Source organism: Mobula birostris, chromosome 16 (genome assembly GCF_030028105.1).
Source record: "Mobula birostris isolate sMobBir1 chromosome 16, sMobBir1.hap1, whole genome shotgun sequence".
NCBI lineage: Eukaryota > Metazoa > Chordata > Chondrichthyes > Myliobatiformes > Myliobatidae > Mobula > Mobula birostris.
In genome coordinates this window covers 61,010,090-61,031,152 of record NC_092385.1, presented here as the reverse complement: position 1 = coordinate 61,031,152, position 21,063 = coordinate 61,010,090, and the positions used below count along the sequence as shown (strand labels likewise).

The window sequence follows — 21,063 nt, the reverse complement described above, 5'->3', positions numbered from 1 at the left end:
TACTGTTCAGTGTGTGATCTGATTTAGAATGGGATGACATGTGAACTGTCAGAGGCTGCCATATTCCATTTCAAAATTGGTCCTGGTGTCGAGTCTGGCAATTAGCTATACCTAATAAAATGGCCACTGTGTTAGTGGTCCTCTGCCCATCCAACTCATGGTTCGACGTGTTATACATTCAGAGATACTCTTCTGCACTCAACTGTTGCAATGTGGTTATTTGGGTTACTGATGCCTCCCTTTCAGCTTGAACCAGTCTGGCCATTCTCCTCTAACCTCTTTTATAACAAAGCATTTTTACCCACAGAACTGCCACTCACTGGATTTTTATTTTGTTTTTCGCACCATTCTCTGTAAACTCTAGAGACTGATGTGCATGATAAACACACATCACTCTGACTGGTATGACAATCATTCAACGATCAAAGTCACTCAGATCACATTTTCTCTGCATTCTGATTTGGTTTGAACAACAACTGAATTTCTTGACCATGTCTTCATGCTTTTACATATTGATTCTGCTATGTGATTGTCAGATTAGATATCTGTGTTAATGAGCAGACGTACAGGTATAGCTTAAGTGGCCACAGCGTGTATGTTGACTTGAATCAGGTATCAAAAAAACTGGCAACCTTTGAGCTTTAGTTGGGCTGTGACAGGTTCATGTTTGAGTTGACATTTAATCTTACACAAGGCATAAGCAGAAATACCCTCTTAATGTCTACCCTGGAGTGTGGTTTAATATGGTTTAATAAGATCACATCTCAGTCTTTTAAATTCGTGGTGTAGTGTCCAAATCTACTCTGACTTTCCTCACAGGAAAAGGCCCTTATCCCTGATTCATCCAACTGAACCTTCAGAATTTTAAAAGCAAACTACTCTAGATGTTGGAATCAAACCAGAAAATGCTGAACATGGAGAGGGGGAGGGTGAGGGGGAGAGAGAGAGAGAGAGAGAAAGAAAGAGAAAGAATATGAATCCAAACGCAGGACCTTCCTCCAGGCGTAGCGAGCAATAGGGCGAGAGAGTGAGACCGTCAAACACAGACACTGTTCTCTGGCAGTAGGGGGTGAGAGGCTGGGGAACAGTGCTGAACACCCGCTCTCACCTCAATGATTTCAATCTTTCTCAATGCTTTGATCAGCAAGATTGGTGAGAAGTGGAGTTGTTCATGGGTTCGACACCATCTCCAAGCCTCTTGGGCTCAAGGCCGCACGCTTCGCTTGAAGCCTCCTCAAACAGCCTTGGAGACACCAAAGTGCCAGATCACATAATCGTTCCAAAAACCCACCACCAAGATGTAGACCACAGGCTCCAGCAGAAGCAGAACCACACTTGAAAGAAAAAGGAAATGTGAAAGAAGTGAAAGCAGTAGCTTTATGAGCCATTTGGAGGATGTCACCCTTGGTCACATTGTTCACTGGCACCATCTTCTTGTTGAACAAGACTGCATCTGGGAAGGGGACCAGGGCAGGAATAGTAATTCGAGGAATCTCATAGTCCACCCTATTTATACCAACATTTTAAAAGAACTCTCTGAAAGTATGTTAGAGCCTGCAAGAGACTATACTCCCATGAATATGCTGACATACTCTGTAGAGTATACCTATGTCTACAGCTGGATAATGTATCTGGAAAACAGACAGAAACTGCTGGATATACTCAGCAGATCGGTATAATGTTAACCAGATCTGAACCCATGTTCAGAAAACCTGAGCAGTCCCATAATGGTCCCTGGATCTGTGATCACTGGGTATTCCATCCCTGGGTACATTTTCATTTTTGTCCCACCCTCAGCCAGGTTCAGAATCCTGTTTCAGCTGAATACCCCTGGCCCAAGATAATGGAGTACGTGGCTATTAAAGTTCAAAGTAAATTTATTATCAAAGTACATATATTTAACCATATACAATCCCCCTGAGATACGTTTTCTTGTGGGCATACTCAGTAAATTCATAATAGAGTAATAAACATAATAGAATCAATGAAAGACTGCACAAACTTGGACATTCAACCCATGAGCAAAAGACAGCCAACTACAAATACCAAAAGAAATAATAATAATAAATAAATAAGCAACAAATATCAAGAGTACAAAATAGATTTCTCTATATTGATTTCTTAGTATTCCACTGGGATATTCTGGCTGTTCCCCTATAAACAATGAGGAAGTAGGCCTCCTGGTTGCTTTGAAGACCTGCTTATGTCCATTGCACAGGTCACACATAAAAATTTGGAAGCATTGTCTGGATTTGCAAGTGTGCACTTTGATGCCACTGCACTTCTCAAGTTCCTGGAGGACTTAACAAGCCATATAATGAGTCTCGATTTTCTATCATATATGTTTTTCAGAAAATATGAAATATGTGTGCTGTCATAGATCAGCAGTTTCAGGTCGGGGCAGGTGCATGTTTAATTGCAGAAATCTGGAATGTTTCACCATGCTGTAGTTAGCTTTGCGAAAGTAAAGCCATGTTCTTTGACTCACTATTGAAATACGTGAAATGGTGCAAATTTGCTGACTTCCAAATTTACATCAGAATTGCATCTTATCCATTGCCATCTGTAGGCTCATTTAACCATGACGTTCAAGGAATCAGGCAATGTGATTTTAAGAATATTACATTTTAATCTTTTTTAATCCTTTTACTCTTTTAATCCAATCTTTCATTTGTGTTATTTCTCTTTACGTATATAATTTCTTCTATTTTACTCAGTTCCTGCTTTAATATAACTAACCTTCTGTCTGATTGGTTGAGGAGAGCAGGATTGGTATCCTAGTTCATGCCTGCCAAAATGCATGTTTCCTTGCATGACCTTATGTTTTCAGCCAATAGACATAAACTATATAACACCTAAACGGGCATTGGGAAGTCTAGCCAACTGCAGATATCATTAGATTTCCTTCATAGTCTCTTATTTCAAATTACTTTGGGATGCAAAAGCAGGTAAATTTATGATTGATATCAGGAAATCCTACTTTCAGAGAAGTAATCAAATTTGTGGACAAAGAATGTAAAAATCTTTGAACTGTCAAGTGAATCATTGGATTGCCTGAATCAGTCTTATAGCGGACTGAAATATCAAATGTGATGTATTATAGACGATAGAGAAATGATATTATGGTTCCAGCCCTAATCAGTTTATATTTTCTAGTCAGCAGCAAATGCCAGTAGTTGCTGCCTACCTTTGAAACCAATTCACAAAAAATGAAACCATGTCCAAGCATGGATTCCAAAATGTAGTATTAATTCTTACCAAACTTCTGCCAAGAACTGTATCTATGGAAGGTTTCAGGGCCTTCTTGTACAGAAGAAAAGCTTCCTGTAGGCACTGTTCCAGGTCCTTCTGATTCCCTGGGCACTTTCTGTCTCAACCTTACATTGTTGAAGGATTCATTCATTCAGTAACAACACTGATGCAGGAAGGGGTTACACGTATGGTGGGATAGCTCTTTATTACCTGATCTCGTATGCAAGCTGGAATGCTGAGAGCTGCTAGAACTGGCATGGTACAGCATTATGCAGTGAAACCTGCCAGTGTTGTTTTCTGAACCTTGTAATTGAAGATTGTGATGACTATGGAACTTTGACAAATTGCGTGGGTTTCCTTCCACATCCCCAAGGTGTGTGAATTGGCGGCTTAATTGGCTATTATAAATGCTTGTAGTCTGTGGGTGAGTAATAGAATCTGTAGGCAGTTGATGTGAATGTGGGGAGAGTAAAATAGATCAGTATGACATTAGTGTAGCTGAGTACACAAACTTGATGGGCAGAAGGGCTTGCTTCTGTGTTGCATGATTGTTTCAGAATAAGAACTATTTCACGATACTATTTCATCAATTTTACAAATCAGAAATTAAATTTTTAAGGCTTAATTCTGCTGTATGGAAGATAAACATCACAGGGATGTTGTTCTTTCATTTTTTTAAAACACTGGGGGCTGCAGAATCTGTTTCTCAACATACTTGGGAAGAGGGCATGCAGTGAGGATGAATGTATCAGGTAAGTGCTAGCCAACGAGTGGAAATGGACATATGATGAAACCTTCAGGAATTTATCTAATCAGATTGGCAATGATCTTGGCCGTTGAGGGAAAGTGGGTAGTAGAGCATGCAGGGAGAGTTTTGGTTCCTTGAAATAGAAGTCCAGCTCTTAATCAAGCTGCATAATCTCCTTTTTGCTGCATTTGATTTCCTGCATAAATCTGATCACATCAATGAGTCTAAAAATATATGAATTATAGATAGTGAATGTAAATTAATGTTATGTTAACTGGCTGATACTTAATAATATACTTAACACAGTATTTCAAAGCTATTATAATTTTGTTTGATTTTCTCTTTTAAAATTACTTTATTTCACAGTGCTATATAGTTGGAACTGAAACTCTCTTCACAGTAAATACAGTTGAATGCTTTCACATTATTAAGTTACACGTTTTGTCGCAGGCTGCTGGTGCACAGACAGAAATACTTCATTTTTATTTTGTTAGCTTCAATATTGGCCCGTGTTTTAAATAAAATACAGTCCATAAAACCTACTAAGCAGCATGCAGCTGTATTGTTTCAATATTTTTGATTCAAGGTGATCTTGTAGTGATTGGGAGACATATGGGGAGCTCAGCACCTCAGTACAATTGCATGAATAGAATATAGTTTATACCAGGGTACTGGACCATCAGCAGAAGTATATGACTGAATAGGAGTCTATTTTTGGTTCATGTTACAAACTGTCTAAAGAGTTGGAGAGAAGGTTCAAACATCAGAGGTACAGAGGGTCTTAGGAGTCCTCGTGCAAGACTCACAGAAGGTTAATTTACAGGTTGAATCTGTGGTAAAGAAGGCAAGTGCAATGTTGGCATTTATTTTAAGGGGAATAAAATATTAAAGCAAGGAGATAATGCTAAGCCTTTATAAGACACTAGTCAGGCCGCGCTTAGAGTATTGTCAACAGTTTGGGGCCTCTATCTCAGAAAGGATATGTTGTCATTGGAGAGAGTCCAAAGGAGGTTCACAGGGATTATTCCAGGAATAAAGGGGTTAACATATGAGGAGCGTTTGGCAATTTTGTGCCTGTACTCACTGGAATTTAGAAGAATGTGCGGGGATCTCATTGAAACTTACTGAATGTTGAAAGGACAAGATAGGGTGGATGTGGAGAGGATGTTTCGTCTGGTGAGGGTGGCCGGCCTCAAATTTGAAGGGTGATCTTTTAGAACAGAGGTAAGGAGGAATTTTTTTTATCCAGAGAGTAGTGAATCTGTGGATTGCTTTGCACAGACCGTGGTGGAGGCCAAGTCCGTGGGTATATTTAAGGCAGAAGTTGATAGTTTCCAGATCAGTCAGGGCATCAAAGGATATAGCAAGAAGGCAGGTGTATGGGGTTGAGTACGATCCGGAATCAGCCATGATGGAATGGCACAGCAGACTCGATGGGCTGAATGGCCTAATTCTGGTTCTATGTTTTATGGTCTTATGGTCTTATATAAAGAATGGCTCCATGCTGCCTACAATTGATTGCAGGTGGAAAGAACCAAATCATATACAGAAATACTAAGGGATTGATATCATGGCAATATTTGCTCAGGTATCTTATTTTAAAGAGTATGACATCTATGTATACAAAAATTATGAAGACTCAATTTGAATTTTGAAGAGCTGGCTTTTTTAAATTCCGTTTAATTTGAATATGAAAAGGTTTAATCTAAAAATATTTCAAAGTACAGAAATTTTGAAATATTGCAAATTGGCTTTATTTTCATTGCAGTGTTTTTTGGTTTTGAATTTAGTCATTGCTTTGACTTTCTTAAGACTATAAGATATAAGAGCAGATTTAGGCCATTTGGTCCATTGAGTCTTCAACACCATTTCAACATGGCTGATGCATTTTAACTCTCAGCCCTAATCTTCTGCCATCCCACCTCCCCCCCCCCATTTCCCTTCATGCCCTGACCAATCAAGAATCTTATACCCTCTGCCTTAAATATACATAAAGACGGCCCCCACGGCTGCCTGGTTAAAGTAATTCCTCATCATCTCCATTATAAAAGGATACCCCTCTATTCTGAGGCGGTGTCCTCTGGTCTTAGACTCTCTTAGATAGCTTTTGATGGGATCAACCCTTATTCTCCTGATTCCAAGTGAATATAAACCCAGAGCCATCAAACGCCTTTCATATGACAATCCTTTCAATTCTGGAATCATTTTCATGAACCTCATTTGAATCTTCTCCGGTGTCAGCACATTCTTTCTAAGATAAGGGGCCGAAAACTACTTTTAATTGAGGCCTCACTAGTGCTTTATAAAGTCTCAACATTACATCCTTGTTTTTATATTCTGGTAGGTAATTTTAAAATAAGCAAATTTATCAGATTGCTAACGAAGAGAAAAGCTGGATTTCCTTGAAGTAACTATTTTAATCTATTTTAATATTTGTCAAAGCCGGAAAGCCACGCAAAGTTTATGCTAACTTAAATGAAATACTATGCTACTAGGAAGATAAATAGAAATATCATTTTTATTTGTAGAACTAGCCAGGCAGAATTGGCTGTCTCCCCCTACACTCTAAGTCCTGATGCAGCAAATGTTGAATGTTCCTCTGCCTCCACAGATATTCTTCACCACTGAGTTCTTCTAGCAGTTTCTCTATTTTTGCCAGATAAATATAAATGTTTAAAAATGGTTGGCTAGTTATAAGATTTCCTTAATTTAGAACTTGATTTTTAATGTATGTAATTTCGATTAGAACGAGCTTTAACCCTGGTTCCAAAAAAATTTACTATAGCTATAAGGGGATTTCAGTACCTATATGGCAGATGCAGATTTTTAAAAAACTTGGTTTTGTTGGCCTGTTCTATGTTATCATCCCTGTGGTGTCTGATGTATTTTTGTTAATAGCTTTTCTAACCTGATGATGCTTTCATTGTTTATGTTCCTTGCTTGCACTTGTAGATCCATGATCTGCCCCTCTACATCTTCCTGCATTCCTTATTTGTTTCCATTTGCCTCTTTGTGTGGACCCCTTTGGTTCTCCTCCTGAAAAATAGAAACACTTCTTAGTTCTAATTATCTTCTACCTTCTCCTCTCAATGAAAACAAATGAAAATTATCTTTGTGGGTAAAAAAAATGGAAGGTGTTCTTTGTATTTTACATTTCAGAGAGATATTGGAAAACATTTGTAAAGTTTATCTTATTTACCCTTACATTAATGTAAATTCTAGCTAAAATGTGGCATCATTTTGAGTAAGGGTTCTCTGGTAGAATTATTGTTATTCAGATATAGTGTTAGTCAGAGAATCACTTGAATATGAATCCATCTTTTTAATTGATAATTTGTCAATTTAAATTTCCTTTCTAGGCTTTGCCTTTTTGCGTGTGTAGCAGGAATCCCTGTCTGTGATGGCATCCTTCTGATCTGTCTTCTTTCTACAAGACACAGCCTAGAAAGAAGATTATTTTGCCACTGTAGTTGTCCTGTTTAGCAGCACACTGAGAGCAATGGAAGGAGATGGGGACTTTGTACATTGTGGATCTGCACTTGTGAAAACTGAAAGACCTCAACTTGTGGAAAAGAGCAATACCACGTCAGAAGTGTGGAGATACTTTGGTTTCCAACCTGGTAGTGACGGTAGGCCAGAAAATATTGAAACCCCAGTCTGCAAGATCTGTTTCCGAGTCATTCCTGCTAAGGCCTCAAACACAAGCAATCTTTATGCACATCTAAAATCCCAGCACCCTCACATTTACATTGAGGTCAAAAGCAAACCCAACCAGGCGCCAACTACTACAGCTTCATCTGGGGAACCAAACAAAGATCAGACAACTACGATGCGGGAAATCTTTCAGCGAAAAGATAAATTTGATCCGAAACCCCGAGAGCACAAGGAGCTGACTAAAGCTGTGACGTACTTTGTCACCAAGGATAGGATGCCTCTGAATACTCTTTCCAAGCCTGGCTTTCAGCACCTCTTGAGCAAGTTTAACCCTAAATATGAGCTGCCGAGCAAGAACTACTTCTCTAGAGTAGCTATTCCATCACTCTATGCAGATGTTCGCAAAGTTGTGGAGAGAGAATTAAAGAATGGGGATTGTTTTGCTGCAACTGTTGAAACATGGACATGCAGAAGCAATGAAATGTACCTAACATGTGGGGTTCAGTATGTGGATAGTGATTGGATCCTCAAAACACACTGTCTGCAGACCCAGTACTTACCAGATGAACACACTGGTCAGAGTTTTAAGTGTGCTCTTGAAGATGTGCTGGAGGAATGGGGGTTAGATCCTACTAGCCTTGTTGCTGTCACTACAGATAATGGATCCACTGTTAAACATGCCTGTGAGTTGTTAGGCTGGAAAAGAATTAGCTGCTTCAGCCAGAACCTGCAAAGTTCAATCCAAAAGGGTCTTGAAGATTCGCGCATTGAACGAATTATCCAGCTATCTCGTCAAATATTCTCTCAATTTTCACGCAGTTGCAAAAGGAAGCGGGATTTTTCTATAGCTCAGGGTCAGAAGGGGCTTCCAAGAAATTCACTAAAAGCAGATGTTAACAACCAGTGGGGAACGACTTTGGATATGCTTGAAAGGTTTCTTGAGCAACAGGATGCTATCAGAGCTGTATTAGCCCATGACCGTAAGATATGTCGTCTTGTTCCAACATGGCAAGACATTGATGTTCTTGAGTCCATTGTAAGTGTTTTACGCCCATTCCGTGAAATGACAGAAGCTCTGTCTTCTGAGAAATTCATTGCCATTTCAGCAATAAATCCTCTTATAAAACACATATGTAATGATCTTGTAAGAGAGGAACAAGAGGAGTTAACTCTTGGGTTTCTAATGAGAATGAGAATAAAGCGAGACCTTGAAATACGATATGGAGACCCAGAATTGGTACATTTTCTGGATAAAGTTACATTCATTGACCCCCGATTCGGTCCCACATGTGTAGACAATCTAGAGAATGTTCTGCAGCAGATTAAAGGAGAAGTACTTGCTGGCAAAGTGGCTGAAGAACCCTCAATATTTCAAATAGGCTATGATGGTTCAACACTTTCTCCATCAAGCTCTTGTAGTTGGTATGATCGAGATAGCCCAGGGCCAAGTCATCCAAAGAAAGCTAAATATGGAGGAGGTCTTGCAAAGGTATTTGGAAAGCAGAGTGGAGATGGAGACACAGACAAAACGGTAACTACTTCAGTTTCTCTGCAGGAGCAGCTTGATCGAGAGCTGGACTTTTATTTCAAGGAACCAAAACTCTCCCTGGAAAGCTGTCCTCTTCAATGGTGGAAAGCCACCCAGAATTGTCTGCCCTTGTTAGCAAAACTAGCCAGAAAGTATCTCTGCATCTCTGCAACGAATGTGGCATCAGAAAGAGCGTTCAACAGAAGTACTTCTGCGTTTGCCGAGTATCGAAGCAGCGTGAAACCAAAACATATGGACCAGGTGGTGTTCTTAGCTGAAAACCTCCCATGAGCTTGAGGACTTTGAGAATAACTTTTTTTAAAAAAACACAGCACAGGATTGTTCTGAATGATTTTGGCAATGAAATGTAAAGAAGATCATTGATAAATGAAATATTTGTATCTGGGCCAGAATGAATTAAAGATTATAATCTTTTGTATGGTGAACATGGGATTAGCCACTAGCTGTTAGTAATGAGCCTATATTTTCCCTTTGACTTGCAGAGATTTGTTTTCTAGTGTACAGTATATGTTCTCCTTGAGCCAAGTAACTGCAGTGTTTTTATGATTACAGATTTTGTTTGTCCCTCTTGGCTTTTTACTTCTCTTTGCAATCAGATATGAAGAACCTTCCTTCTACTTTATGATTCTTCAAGAATGGTGGTGAGAGGTGGTCAAGATGCTCTTTGTTGAGCCCATCATTTATCAGTAGAAAACACCTCTGTTGCAAACTCATAACTTGCTAGTTAGGTGTTGCACACTGATTTGTTGGTTCCCTCCAAGCCAAGTTATCGATGTTTTTATTCAGTTGACTAATTAATACATAATTTTGTTGGAAGTGATTTAGATAAAAAACTGGGTTCTTCTGATTCAGCTTTATGTATTTTTCTGTCAGTAACTTGCATGCTTACCTATCTGATACATGGTTACATGGAAGTTTCCATGTGTATTTATAGTAATGAATCAGAGACATGCTTCTTTTCTGTCAACTAATTTGAAAATGAAAATTGGGGGTATTCTATAGGCCCCCTGGTAGCAGCAGAGATACAGAGGAGCAGATTGGGAGGCAGATTTTGGAAAGGTGCAAAAATAACAGGGTTGTTATCATGGGTGACTTTAACTTCCCTAATATTGATTGGCGCCTCATTAGTTCCAAGGGTTTAAATGGGGCAGAGTTTGTTAAGTGTGTCCAGGACAGATTCCTGTCACAGTATGTGGACAGGCCGACTAGGGGGAATCCCATACTAGATCTAGTACTAGGTAATGAACCGGGTCAGGTCAGAGATCTGTCAGTGGGTGAGCATCTGGGGGACAGTGACCACTGCTCCCTGGCCTTTAGCATTATCATGGAAAAGGATAGAATCAGAGAGGACAAGAAAATTTTTAATTGAGGAAGGGCAAATTATGAGGTTATAAGGCTAGAACTTGCGGGTGTGAATTGGGATGATGTTTTTGCAGGGAAATGTACTATGGACATGTGGTCGATGTTTAGAGATCTCTTGCGGGATGTTAGGGATAAATTTGTCCCGGTGAGGAAGATAAAGAATGGTAGGGTGAAGGAACCATGGGTGACAAGTGAGGTGGAAAATCTAGTCAGGTGGAAGAAGGCAGCTTACATGAGGTTTAGGAAGCAAGGATCAGATGGGCCTATTGAGGAATATGGGGAAGCAAGAAAGGAGCTTAAGAAGGGGCTGAGAAGAGCAAGAAGGGGGCATGAGAAGGCCTTGGTGAGTAGGGTAAAGGAAAACGCCAAGGCATTCTTCAGTTATGTGAAGAAAAGAAGGATGACAGGAGTGAAGGTAGGACCAATTAGAGATAAAGTTGGGAAGATGTGCCTGGAGGCTGTGGAAGTGAGCGAGGTCCTCAATGAATACTTCTCTTCGGTATTCACCAATGAGAGGGAGCTTTATGATGGTGAGGACAATATGAGTGAGGTTGATGTTCTGGAGCATTTTGATATTAAGGGAGAGGAGGTGTTGGAGTTGTTAAAATACATTAGGACGGATAAGTCCCCAGGGCCTGACGGAATGTTCCCCAGGCTGCTCCACGAGGCGAGGGAAGAGATTGCTGAGCCTCTGGCTAGGATCTTTATGTCCTCGTTGTCCACAGGAATGGTACTGGAGGATTGGAGGGAGGTAAATGTTGTCCCCTTGTTCAAAAAAGGTAGTAGGGATAGTCCGGGTAATTATAGACCAGTGAGCCTTACGTCTGTGGTGGGAAAGCTGTTGGAAAAGATTGTTAGAGATAGGATCTGTGGGCATTTAAAGAATCATGGTCTGATCAGGGACAGTCAGCATGGCTTTGTGAAGGGCAGGTCGTGTCTAACAAGCCTGATAGAGTTCTTTGAGGTGGTGACCAGGCATATAGATGAGGGTAGTGCAGTGGATGTGATCTATATGGATTTTAGTAAGGCTTTTGACAAGGTTCCACATGGTAGGCTTATTCAGAAAGTCAGAAGGCATGGGATCCAGGGAAGTTTGGCCAGGTGGATTCGGAATTGGCTTGCCTGCAGAAGGCAGAGGGTCGTGGTGGAGAGAGTACATTCAGATTGGAGGATTGTGACTAGGGTCCCACAAGGATCTATTCTGGGACCTCTACTTTTCGTGATTTTTATTAATGACCTGGATGTGGGGGTAGAAGGGTGGGTTGGCAAGTTTGCAGATGACACAAAGGTTGGTGGTGTTGTAGATAGTGTAGAGGATTGTCAAAGATTGCAGAAAGACATTGATAGGATGCAGAAGAGGGCTGAGAAGTGGCAGATGGAGTTCAACCCGGAGAAGTGTGAGGTGGTACACTTTGGAAGTACAAAGTAAATGGCAAGATACCTGGTAGTGTGGAGGAGCAGAGGGATCTGGGGGTACCTGTCCATAGATCCCTGAAAGTTGCCTCACAGGTGGATAGGGTAGTTAAGAAAGCTCATGGGGTGTTAGCTTTCATAAGTCGAGGGATAGAGTTTAAGAGTCGCGATGTAATGATGCAGCTCTATAAAACTCTGGTTAGGCCACACTTGGAGTACTGTGTCCATTTCTGGTCGCCTCACTATAGAAAGGATGTGGAAGCATTGGAAAGGGTACAGGGGAGATTTACCAGGATGCTTCCTGGTTTAGAGAGTATGGATTATGATCAGAGATTAAGGGAGCTAGGGCTTTACTCTTTGGAGAGGAGGATGAGAAGAGACATGATAGAGGTGTACAAGATAATAAGAGGAATAGATAGAGTGGACAGCCAGCGCCTCTTCCCCAGGGCACCACTGCTCAATATAAGAGGACATGGCTTTAAGGTAAGGGCTGAGTCAGTGCTGGAGGCAGATACACTAGTGAAGTTTAAGAGACTACTAGACAGGTATATGGAGGAATTTAAAGTGGGGGTTATATGGGAGGCAGGGTTTGAGGGTGGGCACAACATTGTGGGCCGAAGGGCCTGTACTGTGCTGTACTGTACTATTCTATGTTCTGTGTGCACTGACTGTACAGATGTCACATTCGAAAAGAAAATAAGGTAAACAGGGAAGTAGTTAATGATTCAGCACTCGACTATCCAAGTGGTGAACTCCTCTAAATATTTTGGAACATCGGTTTAAAACTGTATTCATACGCTGAGAGATTTCCTGCACGTTTGTAATTCTAAATAGAGGAACTCCTGCTGTAGGTGGAAGGTAGATAGTGAACTATTTAAATTTATGTGACTGTCTACAATATTCAAATGCTGGTTATTTATATATTACTATGTTTTGTGTATAACATTTTTAACCACAAATATTATGGCCTATAATGCTTTTTAATGTTAGCGTTTAACATTTATAATTGGTTTCATTATGTAAAAATATATAATTAAAAATAATAGAGAAAATGTGTAAAATGCCAGCATCATGATTTGTTGAGAAATCATTCAAATAAAACCAAAAATGGCTGCATTTTAATGTTTCCTGGAATTTCTTAAATTCATCTGGCTTTCAAATAGTGTTAAATATTTTTTTTCACTTAACTATGTGAACTGTTTGTACAGTATTTACAAAAAACAAGTTTAAGACCTAAGCACATATAAAACCTTAAGTTCGGACAATGATGTTTCACAAAATAGTGAATAATGGTTGAAAAAAAAACAATTTGAGCACAGTCAACATGTAATTTTCCAGGATACATTTAACATTTAATGCTAAGACACCAAAGTAAAATAATGTCTTTGCTTATCATATCAGTTTCTTTGTTCCCACTATATCTCAGTGGGAAATATATCACTATAACATCTAACTCTGTTTCTAGCCAATTAACTTTACAAAGTTGTACAGTTTTGGGATATCTGAGGAAACTGGAGCATCGAAAAGAAAACCCACACAACCACAGAGAGGACATAGAAACTCCACACATTCAGTACATGAGGTCAGGATTGAACCTTGATCTCTGGAGCTGCTAGCAATAGCTCTGTTGGCTGTATCTTTGTGCCATTCTTTGGAACATCCTGAAGACGCAGAGCTGGTGAGTTGCTCTTAATCAGCTTTAGGCGACAGGTTCACATAAGGATGGGGCAAATTATCAGTTGATCTGTCTTTTGAGGTTTTGAAAGAGCCATTTGCAATTATTTGAATTATGCTGTTAGATCTTTTAATTTCAGTTGACTGAACATCTTATTCAAAACATCTCTCAGTTCTGCAGTAAATTTCACCCTTAATTTTGCACCTATTTCTAGAATGGAACTTGAGCCCAGCACTTATGACTTACAGCTAGAGTGGTAATAACCAAGTTGGGCTACATCTTGAGGTCCTATAATTGTATATTTTTGATTCCATGCCTAATTTAAGCACACTTATTTTGCGCTATAACATATTTTTCTCCCATATAAGAAGCAGATAAAAGAAACTTTTAGTCAAAGCACAATTGTTGAAAATTTTCAAGGGTCGTTTACAATTCTGTACTTTCAAAAGGTACACTGAATACATACTCCAGTTGGCAGAGAAAATAGAGCTATAATTCATCCTCTGGCACTAAGTGTGAAAATAGACTATAAATGTTGAAATCCACATCTGAAATTTAATTTAATTGAAGTCCATTTACTCACCCAGGAACTTTCTTTTGAAATGGAAGCATACATTTGATCTGGAGTCTCCGTTCTTTTTGATCTAGAAACCACTTGGTTCTCCAGAATCAGAATTAGCCTTAATATCACTGGCATATTTGTCAAATTAGTTGTTTTGTGGCAGCAGCATAGTGCATAATAAAAAAAACTACAGATTACAATAAGAAATGTATATGATTAAATTAAATATGTAGAGAGAGGAAAAAAGTAGTGTGGTACTGTACATGGGTTCATTATCCATTTAGAAATCTGATGGTTGAGAGGAAGAAGCTGTTCCTAAAATGTTGAGTGTGTTTCTTCAGGCCCCTGTGTCTCCTCTTTGATGGTAGCAATGGGAAGAGGGCATGTCCTTGATGGTAGCAATGGGAAGAGGGTGGTGGGTGTCCTTAATGAGGAAGACATCCCCTTTTGAAGATGTCCTCACTGCTGGGGAGGCTAGTGCCTTTGGTGGAGCTGTCTGAGTTTGCAGCTTTGTGCAGCTTTTTCAGATCCCGTGCAGTGGCTCCTCCATACCAGACAGTGATGCAACTGGTAAGAATGCTCTCTAAGGTTCATCTGTAGAAATTTGATAGAGTCTTTGGTCTTATACTAAATCTCTTCAAACTCCTAATGAAATATAGCTACTGCCATGCCTTCTTTGGATTGGATCAATATGTTGCGTTCAGGACAGATCTTCAGAGATGTTAACATTCAGGAACTTGAAACTGCTCACTCTTTCCACTGCTGATCTAGCGATGAGGACTGACCGTAAAACCATAAGACACAGGAGCAGAATTAGGCCATTTGACCCATCAAGTCTGATTCGCCATTCCATCATGGCTGTTTTATTATCCTTCTCAACCCCTTTCTCCTGCCTTCTCCCCATAACCTTTGATGCTCTTACTAATCAAGAACCTATCATTCTCCTCTTTACATATACTCAATGACTTGGCTTCCACAGCCGTATGTGGCAATGAATTCCACAGATCCACAGCTGCCCTCTGGCAAAAGAAATTCCTCCTCATCTCTGTTCTAAATGGATGTCCCTTTAATCTGAAGCTGTGCCCTCTGGTCCCACACTTTAAATATTCAATAGTTTTCAATGAGATCCAACTCCCCACCCCCCCCTTACCCCGTCTTGTAAACTCTGGTGAGTACAGGCCTAGAGACATCAAACGCTCCTCATACTACCTCTCCAGTGTCATTTTCCAGCAGTCCAATACCCACTCTCGCCTTTCTTTTACACTTTATATATCTGAACAAACTTTTGGTATTGTCTTTTATATTATTGGCTAGTTTACCTTGAAGGGTTGTCCTTGAACATTCCGACCAAATGGTTGGCACAGGTTTTCAGTGCCCTACCAGGTACGCCGTCAGAGCCTGGGAGATCAGGGTGATGATTACATTAATGTGGAATTATCACTGTTAGAGTTGACAGTGAAGGGAAGTCTTGTTAGATTCATAGAGTTCACTGTAGAAAGACTGGCTCTCCAGCCCACCATATTCATGCTGATCTTTTTCCCCCTCTTCTACACTATGTCCATAGCTTTCGAGACCTTTCCTGTTCATGTGCCTGTCTAAATGTTTCTTAAATTGCATCTGACTCCATCCCTCTTCCTACAGTGAGTTCTCCAGCGTCTTCATTGTAATGAAGATACAATAAAGCTATTGACCTGAAAAGCCGACTGTATTTTCTCCCTACAGGTGCTGCCCAACTCATTGAGTTTTTGCAGCAGCTCTCTTCACCATTTACACCTCGGACTTCAACTGCTGCACAGAGTCTTGTCATCTTCGGAAGTTTTCGGGTGACTCTGCCATAGTTGGATGCATCAGCAAGGGAGATGAGGCTGAGTACAGGGCTATGGTAGGAAACTTTGTCACACGGTGTGAGCAGAATTATCTGCAGCTTAATGTGAAAAAGACTAAGGAGCTGGTGGTAGACCTGAGGAGAGCTAAGGTACCGGTGACCCCTGTTTCCATCCAGGGGGTCAGTGTGGACATGGTGGAGGATCACAAATACCTGGGGATATGAATTGACAATAAACTGGACTGGTCAAAGAACACTGAGGCTGTCTGCAAGAAGGGCCAGAGCCGTCTCTATTTCCTGAGGAGACTGAGGTCCTTTAACATCTGCTGGACGATGCTGAGGATGTTCTACGAGTCTGTGGTGGCCAGTGCTATCATGTTTGCTGTTGTGTGCTGGGAAGGCAGGCTGAGGGTGGCAGACACCAACAGAATCAACAAACTCATTCGTAAGGCCAGTGATGTTGTGGGGATGGAACTGGACTCTCTCACGGTGGTGTCTGAAAAGAGGATGCTGTCTAAGTTGCATGCCATCTTGGTCAATGTCTCCCATCCACTACATAATGTACTGGGTGGACACAGGAGTACATTCAGCCAGAGACTCATTCCACCGAGATGCAGTACAGAGCGTCATAGAAAGTCATTCCTGCCTGTGGCCATCAAACTTTACAACTCCTCCCTTGGAGGGTCAGACACCCTGAGCCAGTATGCTGGTCCTGGACTTATTTCATAATTTACATATTACTATTTAATTATTTATGGTTCTATTACTATTTATTATTTATGGTGCAACTGTAACGAAAACCAGTTTCCCCCGGGATCAATAGAGTATGACTATGACTATGACTATGACTTTTGCTTCAGATTCAAACATGTGCGGTCTGTTATATGTTTGCATCAGAGTCAGTTTACCATTGTCTCCATGGTGTGGTACTGTGGACACTTGTAGCTTAGGGTTGGTTGGCTTCTCGCACTGAAGGATATTAATGCACAAGTGATTTTTATTAGCATTTCAGCAGATTTCATAAATATTTTCCATAAATTATCAGATGTATTCACTAGAAGATGATGTGCTTAAAAACAGCTATTGATGGAAGAGGGTCATGGTCATGTACTTGTGCTTACAGACTTTTGTTCACCAATTCCCAATGCATCACCTTCAACCCCTAGTGCTTTTTTGCAATTTTTCCCAAGATAAAAGACCCATCAGTGATAATGTACATCCTATTAATCTACTCTTGCAAGTGCATATTAACAGATATTTTGAACTAGGAATATTTCAATCAAGTGAGTAATATATTAGGAAATCCCAGTGTACATGGGGCAGATCTACAGTATCTGAGCAACACACAAAATCCTGGAGAAACTCAGCAGGTCAGGCAGCATCTATGGAGGAATCAATGTTTTGAGCCAAGATCCTTTTTATTCCATAAGTGCTAGCAGAACTGCTGATTTCCTCCAGTATTGTGTGTGTGTGTTTTCTGGATTTCCAGCATCCGCAGAATCCCTTGTGTTTAGAGTACCTGACATTTGCACAACCAGACATTGGTCTTAATAGTGAATCCTATGCTGGATTTTAAGAAAACTGCATGCTGGGTTTCCTGATTAAAAACAGCCAGTACAAACTAAGCATCTACTGTACCTGTAATTTTTGCACTGATTCTTTTGAGTAGCAGCCAACAAGAAAACTAAAGGATTTTTGCCATACTTACAGGTGATTGATAACTTTGTTTTTTAAAACGACTGAGTATGCTTTTCTTAAATAAAGGTAGCCAACTTTTCCTACCCTCGGGAATAGAAAGGACACGTGACAATGCTGCTGGAGGAATGTGTGGAAAAATAACAAAGTGAGGTGTAAATTATATTATTGGGTAGGTGTAAATGAAGCAGTTCCAGCTGTGGTGGCTGTTTAGAGTTGTTGCAAATGGCCTTGCATTTTCTCAGATGGTTACAAAGGCATTTTATTGACAAATCAATTCTTGCAGCATGTAATCATAAGTCACAGAAGTAGACTAGATAAATGTAAATATAAATATATTACTACCCTTCAACAATCAGGCTCCTGAACTTGCCTGGTTGACTTCAATCACCTCAACTCTGAAGTGATTTCACAACCTATGGACTCATTTTCAAGGACTCTGCAACTCATGTTCTATTATGTTTGTATGTATTTATTTAATTATTATTTGGGTTGCTTTTTTTGCAAGTTTGTCTTTTGCATGTTGGTTATTTGTCAATCTTTGTGTGTAGTTTTTCTCTGATTCTATGGTATTTCTTTGTTGTATTGTGAATGTTCGCAAGAAAACGATCCACAGTATATAGTGATGTATTTGTACTTTGATTATAAATTTACTTTGAACTTCCAGCACTGGACTGTAGTAAGTGTGTTTGCTACCTTATTAGAACACTTATTTTTCTCTTGCTATTCATATTTCTTGCTCATAAAGTTGCTTTTAAGGGGCTTGCACCCCTGCATTAAGCTCTGATAGGAATTTTTGGTCTATTTTTTAACTGAATGTAAACTCATACAATGTTTCTTAGTATTGTTTAGCCACTAAGTCCTGCATGCATTCTCTTGCTCACCTCTCCTTTTGGTGTTAGCTTGATCAGCAGCTGCAGCATCACATCTCCAGATGCAATAATAACACAAGGTTGCTTGTGCATATTTCTGTTGACAACTGACACTTTGCCCAGTTACTTAAATGAGCAGAAACATATTGAATAATTTGTTGATTTAAGCAAGTAATCTTCCCTGCAATGGATTTTGTGACCAATTTAGATGTAGTCTCCTGGTCAACATCTTCATTGGATAGGAACCATATTCACTGAAGTATAGATTCCATTCAAGTGAATACTTCACACTGCAACACTAACATTTGACATCCAGGAACTGTTCCAAGTGCGTAGTCATAACAAAGTATTTCCATTACCTTCTTCCAGCTGTTCTATTTAATGCATATGACTTATATGTCCTTCACAGTGAGATCCAAATTGACACAGAGCACTACTGCTAGTATTAGAAAATGTATTATCTGAACTACTTGTTGACCCATCCTTCTAACTTTAAAGGACTTGTGGTGCTCTAAAATCCATTTGTTCTCCACATCGTTCAGTATCTACTATTTATTTCAAACCTCTTGTCTTGTTGCATCACTTCATAACATCGAGGAACTAGAGAGGGAGTACACAGGTTGGAGAACCTTGAAAGCCTTCTTTGATTCCCCGGTTCACTGGTGGGAAGCCACCAAGGAGAACATTAAGAGGTTCTTCATCCGCAAGGGTATTCAGAAGGCAAGGCAGGAGCAGAGGGAACTGCGTAAACTCCAGACAGAGCTGCAGCAACTTCTCCTTCTGCAGTCGAAGGGGGTGGATGTCAGGGAGGAACTGCGAGAGGTGAAGGGCCGGCAAGCCCAGCACCTCGCCGCTGAATCCTCCAAGATCATCTTCCGATCAAGGGTCCAAACCGTGGAGCAGGACGAGACGTGCTCACGCTTCTTCTTCCAAAAGGTGCACAGGGGGAGCTCTGTGATCCACAACCTTAAGGAAGAGGACGGCTCAGTCGCGTCCTCGCAGACCGACATACTGAGGATCTGCAAGTCCTTCTATGCCGGTCTGTACGAGGAAAAGGCCACAGAATCCACAGCCTCCCGCAACTTCCTGTCGTCTATCACGCAGGTCTTAGACGACGGCAAGCGGGAGAGTCTGGATCAGCCACTGACCCTGGACGAGCTGACAGGCTCCATCCGTTCCTTCGGGTCGGGTAAGACTCCCGGAAGCGACGGCTTACCGGCTGAGTTGTACTCGGCTCTGTGGAACTGGATAGGCCCAGACCTGCTGGAAGTGTACAACGCTATGCTTCTGGCCGGCAGTATGTCTGAGTCCATGAGGAAGGGCATCATCACCCTCATCTACAAGCAGAAGGGGGAAAGGGAGGACATTAGGAATTGGAGACCCATCTCTCTCCTGAATGTGGACTACAAGATCCTGTCCAAGGCTATAGCCAACAGGGTCAAGTCTGCTCTGGGACAGGTGATCCACCCGGACCAAACCTGTGCTGTACCGGGCAGGAAGATCTCAGACAGCCTCGCGCTGCTGAGGGACACCATCGCCTACGTGCAGGACAGGGGGGTGGACGCCTGCCTGGTCAGCTTGGACCAGGAGAAAGCCTTCGACAGGATATCGCACACGTACATGGCGGACGTGCTCTCCAAAATGGGATTTGGGGAGGGAATCCGGAATTGGATCAGACTGCTCTACACAGACATCCGTAGTTCAGTCCAGGTCAACGGGTGGGAAACAGACAGCTTCCCCATCAGGTCTGGAGTCAGGCAGGGCTGCCCCCTCTCCCCTGTCTTGTTTGTCTGCTGCATAGAACCCTTTGTGGAAGCCATCAGGAGGGATGGGGGCATAAGAGGGGTGACGCTGCCAGGCAGTGGAGGGACCCAAGTGAAAACCTCCCTGTACATGGACGACGTCACCGTCTTCTGCTCTGATCCGAGGTCAGTTCGCAGGTTGATTGGCACCTGCGAACAGTTCGAGCTAGCGTCGGGGGCCAGGGTCAACCGCACAAAGAGCGAAGCCATGCTCTTTGGCAACTGGCCCGACCGATCCAGCGTCCCCTTCACCATCAGGTCTGACCACGTGAAGGTGTTGGGGATCTGGTTCGGAGGGGCTGAGGCGTGCAACAAGAACTGGCAGGAGCGGACTGCCAAGGTGAAACAGAAACTGGGACTGTGGGGAGGGCGCTCCCTGTCGATAACGGGCAAGAACCTGGTCATCAGGTGTGAGGTGCTCTCAGGGCTGCTGTACTTGGCGCAGGTCTGGCCCGTCCCCCGCTCCTACAGCTCAGAAATCACCCGGGCTGTCTTCAGATTCGTCTGGGGATCCAAGATGGAGCGGGTGAGACGGACCGCCATGCACAAGTCCCTGGACAACGGGGGCAAGAACGTCCCCATTGTCGCCCTCACCCTGATGGCCAGCTTCGTATGTGGCTGCATCAGGTTGTGTGTAGAGCCCAGGTATGTGGG

The 21,063-nt window shown here is 41.5% G+C and overlaps 2 protein-coding genes across 2 annotated transcripts in view; both read left to right on the top strand.

Moving 5' to 3' along the window:
• Positions 1-13,085, top strand: part of LOC140211173 (E3 SUMO-protein ligase ZBED1-like) — a 110,898-nt gene extending 97,813 nt beyond the window's left edge. Inside the window, exon 2 of the mRNA XM_072280718.1 lies at positions 7,360-13,085. Within this exon, the coding sequence (XP_072136819.1) occupies positions 7,500-9,473 (1,974 nt within the window). The 5' untranslated portion in view covers positions 7,360-7,499 and the 3' untranslated portion in view covers positions 9,474-13,085. The remainder of the gene's footprint in view (positions 1-7,359) is intronic.
• LOC140210812 (testis-expressed protein 264) overlaps positions 1-21,063 on the top strand; it is a 356,249-nt gene that overhangs the window by 157,256 nt on the left and 177,930 nt on the right. The window lies entirely within an intron of this gene.